Raw genomic sequence first — 19,554 nt, 5'->3', positions numbered from 1 at the left:
CTTGACAAAAAGCTGGATCATTATGACCTGTCATTCACCATTCATAGGTCTATTTTCCTTTCCACTCCCTTTGTTAAAAGTGATCACTTAAGAAAGTGAGCTATGCCCTGCCCACCTTTGAAGTGACTTGTCAAGGTTCACATCGGGTAACTGTAAACTTTCTCATGGTGCTGCAGGGGCTTGATCAGCTATTCTGGAGGGTCCTTCATGGTACGCATTTCTAAGACAGATATTATTTCATAACAGCCTCTTAGATCAAAGGATTGACACGTGGAGTAGTCACCAGGGACCTCAAAAATAAAACAATAAGAGTAATCTCACCACCTCTTTACTGCAGCCTGACGATCATTCATTGCCTTCACACCACACGAGAGGCGGGCTTTTCACCACGACCTGAGTTGTGATGCATTCCTTTATGATTTCATGCAAAGCCTCCTGGAATGGTCAACCTGCCAAGCTTTCCATTTCTCCTCTCCAGTCTCCAGAAAGGGCTGAACAGCATTTGCTACTCACTTGATCGTGTAATACCTTGGCCAACCTGCACAACACAGCCAGACGCAACCTCGCCATAGAATACTCACTCCGCCCAGGAAATACATCCCTAACTGATTAGAAAGGTGGAACTCTCACAGCATCATGGCGACAGACTGCGCAAAAGCAAGGAACTCTGGCAAGCCTCTAGCACGGGGTCAATGACACTATTGACATTTGGGGCCAGATCATTCTTTCTTGTGACTTTGATTTGATTCTAATTACTTTAAATGGAAATAGCCACATATAACCAGTGGCGACAGGATTAACTGGGCAGTACAACCCTGAAAACTGTAAAGGACCCCAAATTCATGGAGCTTTATTATTTTATTTACAACCATGTCAGGCTTCTGAAATCAAAACCTCGTATCAAAAGTAAAGAAATGTCCTTCCTGTAACTGCCTCCCTTATTAAGTGCCATGAGGTTGCTTAGCTTTTAAGACCTGGAGAAGACAACAAGGGTAGCAGGCACTAAGGGCTACTTAGCCAACAGCCATGACCCCTGCTATTTCTGCCTACATCCTCATTGGTCTGAGCCAATCAGGCTAATCCCATTTCTCTCACCAGTGATTGGATGAAGCCTGAACACATTCATTTCTGACCAATGAGGTAAAAGGGTTGATAGACCAAGGGCGGGGTGCTTTGAGGAGCATTTTACTTGCTCTTAAATACACACACAAGAAAAAGATACTTTCTCTTCTTTCTCTGGACTTTATACCTCAGCATTTGACCTCTGGAACTGCTGAAGTCATATTAAAGCCATGAGGAAAGTGATTATAAGTACAAAGCCTACCAGCTAAGAACGGTAAAGTATAAACAACATAGAGTATACCTTAAAGATGGCAGAGTACAAAGATGCTACCTGGCAGTGCCCTGTCTGTAGAGGGCTATGTAAGATATAAATTGCCCTTATTATTATTATAAGACAGGAGAGTCCGAAGGTCTTTCCCAGAGGCTGAAACATGATAACTGATACAAAAACAAATCCTTATACTCAAACGTGCCCCTGGAAGTGACCTCGGTGTGAAGTCGGGAGAAAAATCCTGGTAATACTGCCAGCCAAGAATACTCATGACAAAAGAAGCTAATCTTGACTTGTTCTTGCTGGTACAGCAGGTGCATGGTCCAACTGGCCATAAGTGTTGAAACTTCCTTTTCACACCCTAGTGGATGGTGAGAGAAAGGGCAATCTTTACACAAAAAGAATGTTATAAAGATAGCTCATTAGGAGGTGGTGTAAGAATATAAAAGCCACAGGACATTCAAAAAGTGTCAAAATCACTTCCCAAGAGGAAATTGTGGACTATGCACTTCACAACAGTGAGGAGAAAATACCTCCCATTATCACAGTGAGCCCCAGAAGCAGAAACACACCACAAATGGCTTCTCTCTCATCTTTGAAGGTACTCTTCAAACAGCCTAGTTGCTAGAGGCTCATATTTCATTTTCCTGCTAAAGTTTCAACAACCAATCGATACCAAATGTACTAATGACATGCACGCCCAGCTAAAAGGAAGAACGCTATTCTAACCCTTGGAACTAGAGGGAAGGGTGGGACAGAGATAAACTGCTTCCAGGAGGGAAAGAAGCCAACAATAATTGGGGTAGAGCAACTAAATGATACCTTTGGGAGCAGCAAATTTTTATGCAGCTTCAAGAAGGAGCTTGTTTTCCTCACAGGCAATGGCTATCAAACTGGGAGAATGTGGATTAACATAAACAGGAAATTTGGATCAAGTGGCTTCCCAAACTCAGAGAAGATCTCAAGGTCAACTAAATTCAGTAACTGGGAGGCAGAGCGTAATACACACCTTAAAACACCCCACAGTCAACCCTTTCACTCTCTGAAATTCCCTCCATCATGATAAGCAGGGATGATGGGTAAAACATTTAACAAATCAGGGGCAATAAACACTGACAATGGATGGTGGAGGATGGGTGTTCAATCCCAAAGGTCCCAGAACAGGAAGAGTGGCTGAGGCAGCGATGAAGGGAAAATTCAGGGGGACTGGGCCAGTGTGTATTTAAGATTTTTAATAATCTATGTGACTGTAACCAGAACCAGGACATACAATGAGCTATACTTTTTAAAATTAGGATACTAAATATTTTCCATAATTTTTAAGCCAATTCAAGAAACTCTATACCCTTCTGGATTTTTTTCACATCAGAGATACAGGTTGATTGCATGGCATATAAGAGGTTTTCAACCCTTCCAAGATGGTGGTAATATCTGGTAGAGAAGAAGACTCATTTTGCCATACTGGAATGCCAGCTGTACAATTGCTGAGTTAAAATTTTTTTCTTAAACTGACTCACTTTTTATAAAAATCTTAAATATGTAATTAATAGGAAACTTAACACACCAAAACAGAAAACTAGCATGGTCTGTCATATATTAGGGGTACCAAGAAATAATGAAAGCCAAAGGATCAAATTCTAAAATACTCTCCCAGCTGAAGGCTCTGGGCAAGATCCGTCTCTTTTAAAAAGTGATGTTGGCAAGTGACAGACAAGTGTTAAAAGACCTATTAGCACCAAATTGTGAGTTTCTCCTTGATAAAGAACTCAAGAAGGAGTGACTTTATTATGCTAAAGTCAAGTTTTTATACCACAGTAAAGTCATTTTTCACATGAAAAAAATCACATTTAATACTACACTCAGGGAAAACATTATTTATTACACACTGTAGTACTATTAATGAAAAGCAAGGATTCCTAAAGTTATCAGAAAGCATTTGTTGAGAAGGCAAGGTTCTACGTTATACACCTACCACTGATCTGTTTTTCAACATAAACAAGGTCTTTATTACATGATAGAATATGGGGTTTAATATAAATGAAACAGAGTACAGTTAAATTTTAATAGCTAGAAAGACAACCAAGAAGATACACTATCCTTAACGCTATTGGTCTCAAATAGGGTCATGGGAAATTACCAGCTGAGAGATGGAGGCGAGGTTAATTTCAGAATCACTTAACAAATCTTTGCTGAGGGCCAACATCACCACTTCACACGGTTATCAGACTAGTAATACTCATGGTGGACTGACCATAACAGGACCATATATGACTTAAGACTTTTGCTCAGGTACAAGATTACACTTGATCCTGTGAACTGAGTTCCTGACTATACTTAAACAAACAGAATATCCTATCTTTAAGCACACATTAGACACTTATTCCAGCCACGTAATGGCAATACTAAAAGTTCAAAAGCCAATGAAATCCAGTAAGTTTTCCCTTACTTTTGTATTGCTACCAGGCTCACCCAACCAAGAGAAGAGAAAACATAAGGAATAAGAGTATAGTTAAACTTAATAATTACAAAAAGGGAAAAGCCAATAAAATGTTACTCAGCATGATATATATGAATCATATTTTATTTGCCAAAAAAAATTCCACATAACTGAGCTTAACAATATCCAAAGGGAATGACAGAATGTTCCTCTGTTTTATATTGTCAGAGAGTGGGTTTTATGAACTAAATCAGGTATAGTAAATGAGTACATTTTGTTAGGTTACAAATGAAGATGAGTAGCTTTTAAGTAAATCACAGAGAACACTGCAAATCATTGCTCTCCAATTATTAGGCATGTATAAAGCTAGGTATATTTTTCCTTTGAACATTTAAATCAATCATGTCCCTCCACTAACCCACACTCACCCCACCCCTGCCCTAAAGAAACTAGTTTTAAAGGAGAGACTATCATCCTTTCAAATTTATGACCAGGAAAAAAGATGTCTGACTTTGATCCATCACAGATATGAAAAATATATACTTATAGATAACTCTCTGTATGCCTTCTGTAAACCCACAAAATTTATAGATTACTAAATATTAAGATTTATGTTATATCAAAGCAAATATTGACCTTACCTCTGTCTGGGTCAATATTTACTGCTTTGCTCAATAAATCTTGCTGTTCATTTTCAAACCGAGTCAATATCAGTTCATTAATTTCTGCATGATTCATATCAGCATTTTATGAAATTTGAAATGCCAGTGAAAATGCTGCACCTAAAAAATTTAGATATAGCCAATTAAAGAGACAAAAAGCCTTTTGCTTTCCTTCTGGCTTTCCTTGTAGTGTTTTTTTTTTCTTCTTCTTTCTCTCCCCTCGTAATTGTTACAAAGAAAACTGCCTAAATTTGATACAATTCAGCCATCTATTATAAAATAAAAGGATTCTTTTAGGAAATATTATGAATGTACTGGTATAAGAAATTAAAATATTCTAGATATAATTCTATAAGATACTAACAATATTATAGAAATATAAATTTTAAAAAAGCAGTGTCGGGGCTTCCCTGGTGGCACAGTGGTTGGGAGTCTGCCTGCCGATGCAGGGGGCACGGGTTCGAGCCCTGGTCTGGGAAGATCCCACGTGCCGCGGAGCAACTGGGCCCGTGAGCCACAATTACTGAGCCTGCGCGTCTGGAGCCTGTGCTCCGCAACAAGAGAGGCCGCGATGGTGAGAGGCCCGCGCACCGCGATGAAGAGTGGTCCCCACTTGCCACAACTGGAGAAAGCCCTCGCACAGAAACGAAGACTCAACACAGTCATAAATAAATAAATAAATAAATAAATAAATAAATAAATAAATAAAAGAACGTGAATTTCTTAAAAAAAAAAAAAAAGCAGTGTCCCTCATTTCTCAGTGATAATCACAATTAACTTTTGCATATAGTCTGCAAACTTCTCAGTTCTATTTCCTGATGGGACCTTATTACCCAAATTATTTTTTATATATCTTGTCGCTCAACCTATTTCATTTTGGTAGATGTTTACTAACCATTTCATACGAGTGTACTAAAATTACCCAAGTCCCTACTGATGGTTAGCTGTTACACTCACAACGCCACACTGGGGATATGTACAAGTATTTCTAAAAGACAAATTCCTAGAAGCAGAAGTGCTGGATCAAAGACTATCAGTATTTAACATTTTCACAGATATTGCCCAAGAGCCCTTGAAAAAGGCTCCGTCAACCCACTATCTTCAGAGCCAATTTAAAACCCAAACACTTAGCCTTCGATTTACCCATGTTTTAAGCTTCTCATCATAGCAACAATTTAAGTTGTTAACGCTGTTACATGGCACTTGATACCAAACAAGCACTGAACAATATTTCATCTTCCTGATATGCTTTTTCCAAGGGTCACAAGGACCCTAAAGAATTTACTGATGTCCTCTTATAATGTACAATAGTGTCCATTAGCTTTACAAATACTTGTGAAACCATCTCCAGCGAGAAGATGCTAAGAAACTTTAGAGCTCAAGTAGCAAGGATTAGAACAAGGTTAAAAAAGAAAGAAAAAGAAAAAGATAAAGAACACATCTCTAAGACGCTAGAGTAATTTCATTCAAACAGTGGAGCAAAAAAAAGCCAAACTTTGCATTGAAAAATGGTCGAGGTACCTTAAGCATATGGCACCACATTTTTCCCTTTTATACATAAAGTCCTGATTAGTGTGTGAACATATGTGTTTTTTCTCACCCAATCTATCCTTGTAATCACAGATTAAGTGTAAAAGAAAAAAGAATACCTATAGGAAGAAACAGCTTGTCCTACAATGTATTCCCTACCTTGAAAGCCCTCCTATTCCAAAACATTTAGGTAGGAACAGGGAGATACAAAGATTAATTACAGATAAAGGTTCTGCTCAAGGAGCATAAAGTTTAAAGGGTGTAAGAAATATGAGCAAAACACTATGCCATGTCTTAATAGGTTCAAGTCCAAATTTTTTATCTTTATAACCAACCCACCATTCCTCATTTACTCATTTTAAATTAAATGCAATGCCATCTTCAGTCATCCTGGGGATCATCCCAGATAATTCATTTTGCTTTCTCTTCCATATACTAATGATAATGAATTCCCATGGGCTCTTTCATCTCTCAAATTCCTGAGGATACAACCTCAATGCTTCTCATAGTTTCTCACCCTGCCCTCTTCCCCTGCTGACCGATCCTTATCCCTACAACTCGTGCTGTGACTCAAACATAAAAGCAAATTAGTCCATTTCTAGCATGATATCTTTAAATGACTCCCTGTCACCCTCAAAAAGATGTTCTAAGTCACTAGTAGAATTCTGTTAAGACGCTTTCTGATCCACCTCCGATACTCTGCATTATTCCCTTAACTTGCTCCACTCTACCACATGCTCCAGACCTACTGAGCTGCTTCCAGCTTCCCAGTCACGGCCAGGCCATTGAATGTCTTCAGGCCATTGCATGTCCCGGCAAACACCTGCCCATCTTTAATGGTACCTGGCCGTAGCAATTCTGAGGAGTTTCTCTGGCCCATCCCATTATACCACAACACCTGACACACAGTAAGCAATTAATAAGTATCTTGAACAAAGAAATAAATAACTTCTACTTAAAAAGTATAAATAGATTAATAGGGAATTGAAGAGAAGATAGAAATTAATTGTAAAAAATAAAGGGGAAACTGATGAGTTAAGACAGTGGGGTCGGGTAGAGATATCTTTGAGCTGGGACTTAGGAGAATGAATCTCAAAAGTGTGGTCCCATCAGACCAGAAGGTCTTTATCGCAAAGGGCATGTCTCTGGGGAAATGATTCCCTTAAGAGATTTCGTAGGAGGCATTAGGAGAGGGGCAAATAATATGACAATATTAACATTAAGGTTCTATACTGCCTTCCATTTTTCTAATGACAAAAGCAGACTTTGGCAGGCATCTGTATTTTGCTTTACCTTGTACAGACATTATTAAAAATAGGCATGGAAATATTACTTTAGGAATTTTATTTTATTTTTTTATGCAGCAGGTTCTTACTAGTAATCCATTTTATACATATTAGTGTATATATGTCAATCCCAGTCTCCCAATTCACCCCACCACCATCACCCCCACCCCTGCCACTCTCCCCCCTTGGTGGAATTTAATTATATTTTAAGTTCACCAGGGGAGCTCCTTACTTAAAAGGATCCAACGGTGAAACCTTTTGTAAATCACCCACCGATTTATCTGGATTTCATGGCAGGATCCCCTTAGTGAGTTCCCAAGCACAGACTCTGGCATGAATTCATTTATCCATCCATCTATTCAACCACTTAAAAAATATGCACCAAATATCTACAAAATGAGATACTCTGGTACAAAGCAGGAAAAACAAGGAATTATAAGCTATAATCTTTGTCCTCAAAAACTCTACATTTAGCTGGGGAAATTACACACACACACACACACACACACACACACACACACACACACATGCATGTTATAATACAAGATGTTCACGTGAATAGTGTAGTGCAGTGGCATACAATTAAGAGCCATACCAGGTGATTACATATATTACCGCTAATCCTCAAAGCCATCCTACAAGGTATGTCCTTTTATCTCCATTTTACAGCTGAGCAAGTCATCAAACCCCAGGACAATTAGAAAGGACATTGGCTATCTCCTCCCACAATTTCCTGGCCACAAAAGGAATGCCTCTTAGAATAATCCTGCTTGACCCAGTGCAACACCAGACACTTCATACAAAGAATTTTGGTCATGGCATGTCTCAATTTTGAAGTCCTCTAACAGTGAGAAATATCCCCCTCCTTGTGTAGCATCTGTCTACACAAGAAAAACATGAGATATACATTATTAAAAGTGCAGAAAACCAAACAGGGTAAACTAAAAAGGGGTGGGAGGAGAAACCACCACCTGTTTTTCCCCAAGTCTTTGAGGGGGAGGAGAGAAAACAGAGAGCTTTATAAAAATGCCTCAAAAAGGCCATATATGACAAACCCACAGCAAGTGTCATACTCAATGGTGAAAAACTGAAAGCATTTCACTAAGATCAGGAACAAGACAAGGATGTGTCCACTCTTGCCACTCTTATTCAACACAGCTTTGGAAGTCCTAGCCACGGCAATCATAGAAGAGAAAGAAATAAAAGGAAAACAAATTGGAAAAGAAGAAGTAAAACTGCCAGTGTTTGCCGACGACATGATACTATACATAGAAAATCCTAAAGATGCCACCAGAACTAATCAATGAATTTGGTAAGGTCACAGGATACAAAATTAATGCACAGAAATCTCTGGCATTCCTATACACCAACAATGAAAAATCAGAAAGAGAAGTTAAGGAAACAGTCCCATATACCATCGCAACAAAAAGAATAAAATACCTAGGAATAAACCTGCCTAAGGATGCAAAAGACTTGTACTCAGAAAACTATAAAACACTGATGAAAGAAATCAAAGATGACATAAATAGATGGAGAAATATACCATGTTCTTGGATTGGAAGAATCAATATTATGAAAATGACTATACTACCCAAAGCAATCTACAGATTCAATGCAATCCCTATCAAACTACCACTGGCATTCTTCACAGAATTAGAACAAAAAATTTTACAATTTGTATGGAAACACAAAAGACCCCGAATAGCCAAAGCAATCCTGAGAAAGAAAAATGGAGCTGGAGGAATCAGGGTCCCTGACTTCAGACTATACTACAAAGCTACAGTAATCAAGACAGTATGGTACTGGCACAAAAACAGAAATATAGATCAATGGTACAGGATAGAATGCCCAGAGATAAACCCAAACACATTTGGGCACCTAATTTACAACAAGGGAGGCAAGAACGTACAGCGGAGAAAGGAGAGCCTCTTCAATAAGTGGTGCTGGGAAAACTGGACAGCTACATGTAAAAGAATGAAATTAGAACACTCCCTAACACCATGCACAAAAATAAACTCCAAATGGATTAAAGACCTAAAGGTAAGACCAGACACTATAAAACTCTTAGACTAGGAAAACATGGGAAAAACACACTTTGACATAAACCACAGCAAGATCTTTTTTGACCCACCTCCTAGAGTAATGTAAATAAAAACAAAAATAAACAAATGGGACTTAAAAGCTTTTGCACAGCAAAGGAAACCATAAACAAGACAAAAAGACAACCTGAAGAATGGGAGAAAATATTTGCAAATGAAACAACAGACAAAGGATTAATCTCCAAAATATACAAACAGCTCATGGAGCTCAATATCAAAAAAACAATCCAATGAAAAAAATGGGCATAAGACCTAAATAGACCAAGAAAGACATGCAGATGGCCAAGAGGCACATGAAAAGATGCTCAACATCACTGACTATCAGAGAAATGCAAATCAAAACTACAATGAGGTATCACCTCACTCCAGTCAGAATGACTATTATCAAAAAATCTAGAAATAATAAATGCTGGAGAGGGTGTGGTGAAAAGGGAACCCTCTTGCACTGCTGGTGGGAATGTAAACGGATACAACCACAGTGGAAAACAGTATGGAGGTTCCTTAAAAAACTAAAAATAGAACTGCCATACGACCCAGCAATCCCACTACTGGGCATATACCCTGAGAAAACCATAATTCAAAAAGAGACATGTACCACAATGTTCACTGCAGCACTATTTACAGTAGCCAGGACATGGAGCCAACCTAAATGTCCATCAACAGATGACTGGATAAAGAAGATGGGGCACATATATACAATGGAATATTACTCAGCCATAAAAAGAAACGAAACTGAGTTATTTGTAGTGAGGTGCATGGACCTAGAGTCTGTCATACAGAGTGAAGTAAGTCAGAAAGAGAAAAACAAATACCATATTCTAACGCACATATATAGGATCTAAAAAAAAAAAAAAAAGGTACTGATGAACCTAGTTGCAGGGCAGGATGTAGACATCGAGAATGGACTTGAGGACATGGGGTGGGAGGGGGAAGCTGGGGTGAAGTGAGAGTAGCATCGACATATATACACTACCGAATGTAAAACAGTTAGCCAGTGGGAAGCAGCAGCATAGCACAGGGAGATCAGCTCAGTGCTTTGCGACAACCTAGAGGGGTGGGATAGGGAGGGTGGGAGGGAGGCTCAAGAGGGAGGGGATATGGGGACACGTGTATGCATATGGCTGATTCACTTTGGTGTACAACAGAAACTGACACAGTATTGTGAAGCAATTATACTCCAATAAGGATCTATTAAAAAAAAAAAGCCTCAAATTTCCACTTGAACTTGCTCCAAATTTGTTTCCCATTTCCCTTTCTGGCAACAATGACCTACCTAGCATGTGTTACGTTTTGTGTAATAATTACAGAAGTTCTGGGCGAACTCCAAAATTCATGGGCTGTTATCACCTCAAGTAACACAGAAAAAATATCTGTATCTTAGTCAAGAAAACTAACAGAAGAGAAAGTGTTGTAATATTCCCAATGAGATACTCTTAAAACTATTGCTTTTATTTTTTTTTCTGTGTAATTCTGCATGAAACACATCAAAGGTCTTTCCGCCCTTTTCCCTATTCTTGGTATAAGGAAAATAAACCCAAAGATATAAAGCAATCTTGAAATTACACTGCTATTATTAACAGTTAATAATAATAATCTTACATTTATGTTCTGCTTCATATCTCTTATGCGTGATATTTTCAAGTTGAACTCAGATATTATGAGCACTCCTTTTTAGAGTAGAAAAAAGTAAGAACCAGAGAGATAACCTATCCTCAGACGAGCACAATGGGACTAAAACACCTGTCTCCAGGCTCCTCAGTAAACAGTCCTCTATCCTAAAGCTGTAGGTGTTCACAATGGCATCATTTGATAAGCCTATGAAAGTAAAGTTGTTTAGCATTTCAAATATAAATAGGATGTAGACATTATCCAAGGTGATGCAGTGAAACTGAAATAACTCGGCTAGTCCTAAAGGGATAAGTCACACTAGTATCAATGAAATGCTATCATGACAATATCTGTAAAACAAGTTCTCCACAGCTCAAATACTTACGCAACTCTCCTCAAGTGACCAGGTGGGATGCCACCAGAATAATCAGACCAGCATCATTCACCAAAACCCACCCTGTATCCAATAGCAACCTAATGATTAGGACACCAGAACCCAGGGGCCCCTGGACCACCAACACCCACTCCTCTCTCCCCGTTCCACCTCCTGAAGCACATCACTCCCTCATCTTTGTCCCTTCCAGTACTTTCCGAGAGCAGGACCACCAGAATCACTGTGAATGCTACCTAGAACATTTGCTGGGGATATTTCAGCTCAAGGGAAATGCAAGGCCAGAAAACACAGAGACATGTTCCAAATCTCTGGAGAGTTTTGTTTATGAGTCAGGCTAACATCTGCTCAATAACCCAGGCTGTATCAGTGTGATCAGGAGTTGCAAACCTTCTCTGTAAAGGGCCAGATAATAATATTCTAGGCTTCCTGGTCAAAGGTCTCTGCGGCCACTACTCAACTCTGCAGTCGTAACATGAAAGTAGCCATCAACAAGTGCCAAACGTGGTTGTGTTCCAATAAAACTTTACTCACAAAAACAGGTGCTGGTTTCTAGTCTGCCAAGCCCTGAACTTAAGGATAGTTTTGGCTTAACCCTCATTCCCACATCTCAAATGGGCAATTCTTGTGAATTATGGCTGATAGAATTTAGCTAGTTAGCTCCAAGTATTACCTAGGGATCACCCACTGTCAATCATAGCACCCAACTGAGAATTCCAGTAACAACAATATCAACAGTAGCAAAAGTACTAATAGTGCCAAAAACAGCAAGAAGTAATATTAGGTACATTATACCAGGGATTTGTTAAATTTTTCACACACATCATCTCATTTCATTCCCATTAACATCTCTATGAGGGAAGTCCTATTAATTATTCCTATTTCAAAGATGGGGAGACTGAGGCTCCAAGGAGTTAAATGCCCTCCCAACATCATAAAGATATTAAGAGATAAGCCTTAGATTTGAACCATAGTCTATGTGACTTCAAAATTCACACTCTCACACACAATACCCCCCAAAGCACCAATGCCTTTATCTTAGGAGGAACTAAGACAAACTTGTGAATTAGAGTCATGATATTAAAATCTGGACCATTAAACCAGTCTTTCAGAAGTGGCCTGCTTCACCTCTGCTAAATCTAAAACCATTCCCCTCTGCAAATAATGACCTTTCTTTTGGCAGTCCAACTTTCCAAACAACATTTATACCTATAGGTAATAACTGCAGCTCATAGTTCAACATCTGGTACACTGTGGTTTTAAGGCCCTTGTCTGAAGTACCAAAGGTGACAGGCAACAACTCTTACTCCTTCCTGCCCTTTCTTTATCTATTTGCCAAATGCTAAGGAGTGTCTCTAAAGGATCCCAAGTGTTCTTGACATGAGAACCAATATTTCACCACTTTGCTGAAAATAACCACTGACACCATGGAATCTTCAGGAAGATGTTTAAAGTATAGGACTATAAACCATCAACTGATATCTCTCTCTCTCATTCTTTTCTTCTCCTTTTACTTTTATTTTTTCCATTACACCTAGCAAGTTACTCCACTGGTTCTTCCAAGCCAGTCTATATCCTTCTGGGGGATTCTTCAAATGACTGTCTTATCCTGATTCCAGAAAAAAAAAAAAACAACTAAAACAGAGGTTGACAAACTAGGGCCTGTGGACCCTATCCAACCGGCCGCCAATTTTAGTACAACCTGAAAAGTAAGAATGATTTCTCTATTTTTAAATGTTTGAGGAAAAAAAAAAAGTCTAAAATATAAGATTTCCTGACACATGAAAATTATAATAAATTCAAGTTTCATTGTTCATAAATCAATTTTTATCAGAACCCAGTTCGTCCATCTACCTATGGCTGCTTTTGCACTATAAGGCAGACTTGAGTAGCTGCAAAAGACCATATGCCCTGCAAAGTCCAAGATATTTACTACTGGGATCTTTATAGAAGAGCATGCCAACCCGCTGAAGATGAACTAGTAGCCGTTCTACCGACAGAAACAGTTCCCAAATCCAGACACAATGCATTCCAGAAATACAAAATGGAGACTCATTAAGTCCACCAGAGTTAAGAATATCAACAAATGCTCCATCCCAAAGATTGCACTAATTATGTCCATTCTTAACTAAGTAATGGGAACATTTTTAGGCCCTTCATTCCTTCACGGCCATTTGCAATTGTAGATGCTGATGGGATATAACTTCCAATTTCCCAACAGCATTATTATTCGAAATTGATGAACTGTAAATAGCAGGCCACTTTATGCCTCTTCCTAACTGATATCAGAGCCACAGAGTACAAAACGATAAATTTTCTTTGGGTTTCTTGGCAAGAAGCTATATATATGTAATTTCGGCCTTCATCTCCCAATTTCCTTCATTTATCAGAAATGGTGACAAAAAGGCTCTAATTAGATAATTCTAATCACAAGGAACGGGGTGTGATGGAAGACTTCAGAATCACTATCTGCTCCTTGCAAAACAAAACAGATAGACTATTCTCCCTGTAGGGGCAGGAGATTTATCAATAGACAGAAGGATGCAAAAAGCCAATAGATAAGGTGTAATTAAAGATCAGGCCTATAAATTTTACACTGACATGAATTTAACAGGATTTGCAGGTGGAAATTCAGGGTTTAAAACCAGAGTATCATCATGAAAATAATACCTTTCAGTTCTGTATGCAACAACATTGCATAATGCACAGATTTATTATTAAGACCAATACTCCATGCCTCCAAGCACTTTCATACAAAAATTTGAATTATTCAGTGCTAGAGTGATTTCCAAAGTGGTCTGTCTTCCTCAAGCATTCCTCCTTAATTAGCTACGCTACATTTTCCATGTATTTTTGTGCACCAAAATCTCTTTTAGAAATAACAATCCACCTATCTTATTTTTGATAGTTGTTAGAAGCATAAGCCAGAAAGGCCTGTATATTCTTGCAGATCTTTTTTTTTTTTTTTTTTTTGCCCCTTCAAATGTAAGAAAATTATTTCCAATGTAGTATTCAACATAGTTTTAACAATGCTCTCTCTCTTCACTGGCTCAAAGGCGAAATGTGAAAAAAAAAATGAAACGAACTACAGAAACACCGTAGAGGGCTGAAATACATTCAACTAACAAGATTTGATTTGAAAATAAAGTTGCATTTCTTAGATTAAAGCATAATAGGTCATTTTGATACGTGACACGCTGTAATATTTAGCAGCTATTTAGCAGCTGAAGACTAGACTTATATTTTCTGCTCTCTGAAATCACAGCCACTGGGAAGAGACAAGAAAAGGCTGCGTCTTTTGGAAAATTACAAGTTTGGTACAATAACTCATTAACAAGTAAAGTTCAGAAATAAATGCAAATTGAGGGGAAAACAGCAGGTTGAGAAAACAGGTGGGAGAGATAAATTAAGGTACTTATCACCTTGAGGGAAAACAGGCTTGAATATTTCAACTTTTAGTGAACTACAAAAGGTTTGAACAAACAGAAATCAGGCGTGAAAGTGATTAAAAGCGTGCTTTCGAATGAATTTAATGGGATGTGAACTGGCCTGTATGATCGCGGTGGGAACCAGTCAACTCACCCGAGTAGGCCCAGTACGGGTCGCCGGAAGCCTTGCGCCTGCGGATCTGCGCCGAGCTGCCCTGTCTGTTCTCGTGCAGGGATCCCATGTAGCCTTCCGTCAACGCTGCAAGACAGGAGAGCCGCGGTGAGTCAAAATCATCACCCCGCTGGACACAGGAGGGGTGTCAAACACACACAGCCCAGTGACCGCCTAGAAGCACAGACCTTGGGGGTAACTGAACAGAACCTCCTGATTTTACAGAAAAACAACTACAGGAGAACCTAGAGAGATTACCAGGATTATTATTAATACTAATAATAGCTTACAATGAGCCTTTTCTCTGTGCCACGAACTCAAGATGCACTAAACACTTTACATACATTATCTTATATAATTCGCAAGGAACTACCAGGCAGTAGATACAATGTCTCAATAATGGGTCCATTCAGATAAGCAAACTGAAGCTTAGAATAGTTGAGTAACTTAGGCTTGCCCAAGGTCATACAACTGTAGGCCTAGAACCCGCGGTTCTGGTTCCAACTACATGCATAAGCCTATGTCCTAGGTGCACAGGGCCTCTAGCCTTATTTGATCTTCATCGAGCAAGGGGTCATTCCATCTCTTTTACAGATGGAGGAATGAAAGCTCAGAGACACTAAGTAACCAGTCCCAGGTCACACAGCTAAGTATGCAGCAGATCAAGGAACCAAATACAAGCATGCCTGCCACAAAGCTCAGGCCTCTGCCATCCAAACACAGCACAGTCTGAGGCCTGGAACACACCCCATGGTGTGAACCAGTCCTCCACATACTTTGGACCCCAGATAGTCACCTGTTATATCTGAAGATATGAAACTTGAAACCCTCCAAGGCCAGCAATGTTCAGAAAAGAAACACTGCTTAATGATGTATTTCTTTGAAAACGCAGAATGAATCCAATCTGCTACCCCAATATGGCGAGCTTCCATCTGCCTGCTACAGTGTTCAAAGCCCTCCGCTCCCAGCTCCTTCATGGATGCAAATTTCTTTTGTGGTGAGCCCACACCTGAATGCACTGATGTGTAAGAAGACAAGTATCACAGGTGCCCAGAATCCAAAATGAATTGGAACTGCACTTCAAACAATACATCCCAGCTGTCTGTGTTAATATTTAAATGCACCCAAACAAAATCAAGTGTGCCTTTGAAAAGCAAGGAAAATGGTTAGAGGAACTGTATATTCATATTCAGTTTAAGACTAAGATGGCACCAAGAAAGCACAAAACATTATTCCAAATTAGTCAGAGTAGTGATAATAATAATCATCTCATCATGATGGCATTAGCTTTGTTGACAATGTGATGGTCATGAAGAAAAATTAGGAAACATGTAAAGTACTTTATGCTTGCATGTTAATTGCAAAGACTGGCTTTAAAAGAAACAATGCTTGAACAAAGCTACTCCACAGAGATGAGCCCCCTTTTTTTTTTTTTTTTTTTTTTTGAGATGAGCCCTTTAGAGAGAAATGGGAATCTTGTAAAATCCAAACACACATTCTAAAAGTAAACCTGGTGTCATCTATGCATGCTCTTTGGTCCTGAATGACAAAGTCAAAACCTAAGTTACTAACCATTTTTAAAGTAAGATGAAGGTTTAGATATATATGGTCCAATTCATCCTATACTCTTGCAGATGAGCCATTCAGAGCCTCAGGAAGTTGACCATTCTAAGCTTCTACGGATCAATAATAAAATTTCCCACCTCCTAGTCTCCTAATCTATTTTTTCCTCCACTAAAGCATACTAAATAAACAGTTGGTCGGCTTCCTTGTCTGTTCACAGTAACTTGTGTTACCTTCATAATGATCCTATGAGGTTGGTATTTTTAAATCCATTTTACAGACAAGGAAACTGAGGCTCAACCACATACCCAATAAAAAGTTTCCTAATTGTTCAACTGATTTTCTATGCATGTGGGAAACATCTTATGTACCTGTCTTCTATACTTCTTAGAGCTAATTCACTCTGAATAATCACTCACAAATAATCCTTCCTCCTTGTATCAAAACAATGAGTAAAAAAACCGTGTCCCCATTCCCACACATAACCCTGGGGCCAGGGACACAGTTTACAGTGATTCACTGGCTTAAGTCAAACAAGGCCCACCCTTGGACCTGGCAGGGATGGGGGCAACATGACGTGGTTGTCCAATCCATGACTCGTGACCTAGCAGGTGGAGTGGGGTGTGATGATTACCTAAACAGAGACTTGGCAACAAATTTCCACTACGTTATCAGGCATTTAAAAAGCCCTACACACACACCCAGAGCTGAATAAGGTGCTCTGCTCATAGTAGCTGGTGTTGTCCTTATACCAATCTTACGAGGCTGGTGTGTTTAGCCCCAGTGACACATATGTTTGGGAATGGAGACACCGGCCAGTCAGAGAGATTCTTCTCTCTCTTGCTGAAGGTGTTATGACATGAGCTGGAAGCTTCAAGGGGATGGTTGAGGGTCAAGCAGGGGATCAGCAGAGGCGCTCAAAAACGGAACCAAGCAGGACTTCCATGGTGGTCCAGTGGTAAAGAATCCGCCTTACAACGCAGGGGACGCGGGTTCGATCGCTGGTCGTGGGACTAGGATCCCACATGCCGCAGGGCAACTGAGCCCTTGCGTCACAACTACTGAGCTCGCGCACCTCAACTAGAGAGAGAAAACCCGCATGCTACAATGAGAGAGAAGCCCACGCGCCGCAAGGAAAGATTGTGCATGCCACAACAACGATCCTGCGTGGGTGCCGCAGCTAAGACCTGACACGGCCAAAAATAACTTAAATAAATAAATAATAAATCTTAAAATGAAACCAAGCCAGAGAAAGCAAAATCTATGGATCAATCCTGTTGACAAAATTGAAGCTCAGGATAAAGCCAATTTGAAACCAACCCCCTGGAAGGCTTCAGAGTTACATGAACCAATCACTTACCAAAGCTCACTTTTCCCCCAGTGACACTCATGTGACCTTGGTGACCTTCAAACAAGTCACTTCAACACCTAATCATCAATTTTTCCACGCAGAAAAGGCCACTGTTGAACTAGAGCTCTGACTCTTAACCCTGGCTGCTTTAAAAACAAAACAAAACAAACAAAACCCTATGCCCTGGACCCTACCTCCAGAGATTCCACTTTAACTGGTCTGGGGTGGGACCAAGATATCAGCCTTTTTTTAAAATGTTCTCCAGGTGATTCTATTTTGCAGCCAGAGATAAGAACCATCGACTTCCCTGCTGAGCTAGACCTGAGGCCCTGTTATCTGTGACACTATTAACTTACCCTCACAGCCTGTGACTTGACAGGCTAAGCCTGTCTTAATTCTAGTAAAGACCTGGCCACCGAAATGAATAGCCTGCTGCCTAAATCACACCAGTGTGGCGTTGACCTGAGCAATTAGACAAGCAAATCTAAACTGAACCAGAGTTCCAGCCAGATTCGGCTCACAAACAAATGAACCAGGTATAAAAGTAAAGAAGGAATGAGGATATTCATTTATACTCTTTACAGAAGATCACACTAGAATCACAGTCTCCATCACCAGTCCCCTCTTCTTTTTTTTCCTGAAAGGGAAGTGCCTTTTATTTCTCAGAACTTTTGAGAATATTAGGGTGCAGCAAAGGAGGACAAAGCCCGCCAGCAGCTGCATTACCCATCCTACCGGGAATGCAAAGCTACGGAGTCCAGAGGTTCATCAGGTAAGTGTGAAAATGTCCAAGTACCTAGAAGTAGACCATAATCCCAACAGTCTTTAACCAGACTGGATACAGGCCATAGGTTTTAGGGTCCCACACACGTCACCTCTCCAAACCCACTAAACCATTAATGAAAAAGCAAGTCTACAAAGATATATCCAACTCAAGAAACAAGGGAGGGACACATCAGAAGGTCCTCCCCTGACACTGCAAAGTAATGGAATCCATACCCCAAAGCACAGATACTTTCCCAGCCATATGTCACACTGCGGTGTAGGGCATCTGCACTGAGCAGTGGAACTGCCTGTCTGAAGGGGGTTCACTTGGGCCAAATGTGAGAGGTGTGGCTTTGCTGTATAAAGACCAACAGACTAGAAGTGACAGAGGGAGCAGGGCCGTCCCAAGGAAGGTGGGTTAAGGCCGTCATCATCACACTCCCCAGAGTATTGAGGAACAATGTGGGTGGTGCCCAGCAAGGTAAGAATGGGCAGGAAAACCTGCATCTGAAGGGCATGCTGCATGGCCTATGAAGGGCTCTAAGTTCCCTGAGACAAGGAGCTCTCAGCCTACCTCCCATGATGGAGCTTGGCATATGGTGTGTATTCAGTAATGAGTGAGTGAGTGAATAAATACATGAACACCAGAAAGGCTCACGGTGCTTGCGCTGGAGGCTAGAGTACGTGTGTGTGTGTGTGTGTGTGTGTGTGTGTGTTGGTGTGTGCTTATATGAGCCATAAGCAAAAACACAATCTTCTCCCCTACTGTCTCGCTTTTTAAACACCACTCTCCTATCAGAAACAGCAAACATCTAAAACGTGAAAGTGGAAGGAACTAGTTTGAGTATCTAATAAGCAATTCTTTAGGAATCAACTCAGAAATGAACCAGGTAGCAAAGGACTTCATCATGCCAGCACCAGATCTCTTT

The 19,554-nt window shown here is 39.9% G+C and overlaps 1 protein-coding gene across 6 annotated transcripts in view; it reads right to left on the bottom strand.

Moving 5' to 3' along the window:
* PTPRG (protein tyrosine phosphatase receptor type G) overlaps nt 1–19,554 on the bottom strand; it is a 725,147-nt gene that overhangs the window by 536,551 nt on the left and 169,042 nt on the right. For all 6 annotated transcript variants that reach the window (XM_082412077.1, XM_082412078.1, XM_082412080.1 and 3 more), the window contains exon 2: nt 14,929–15,033. In XM_082412077.1, the coding sequence (XP_082268203.1) occupies nt 14,929–15,033 (105 nt within the window). The remainder of the gene's footprint in view (nt 1–14,928; nt 15,034–19,554) is intronic.

This window comes from Balaenoptera physalus (genome assembly GCF_965194825.1).
Source record: "Balaenoptera physalus genome assembly, chromosome: 11".
Classification (NCBI taxonomy): domain Eukaryota; kingdom Metazoa; phylum Chordata; class Mammalia; order Artiodactyla; family Balaenopteridae; genus Balaenoptera; species Balaenoptera physalus.
This window is presented reverse-complemented; position numbering and strand designations above follow the sequence as displayed.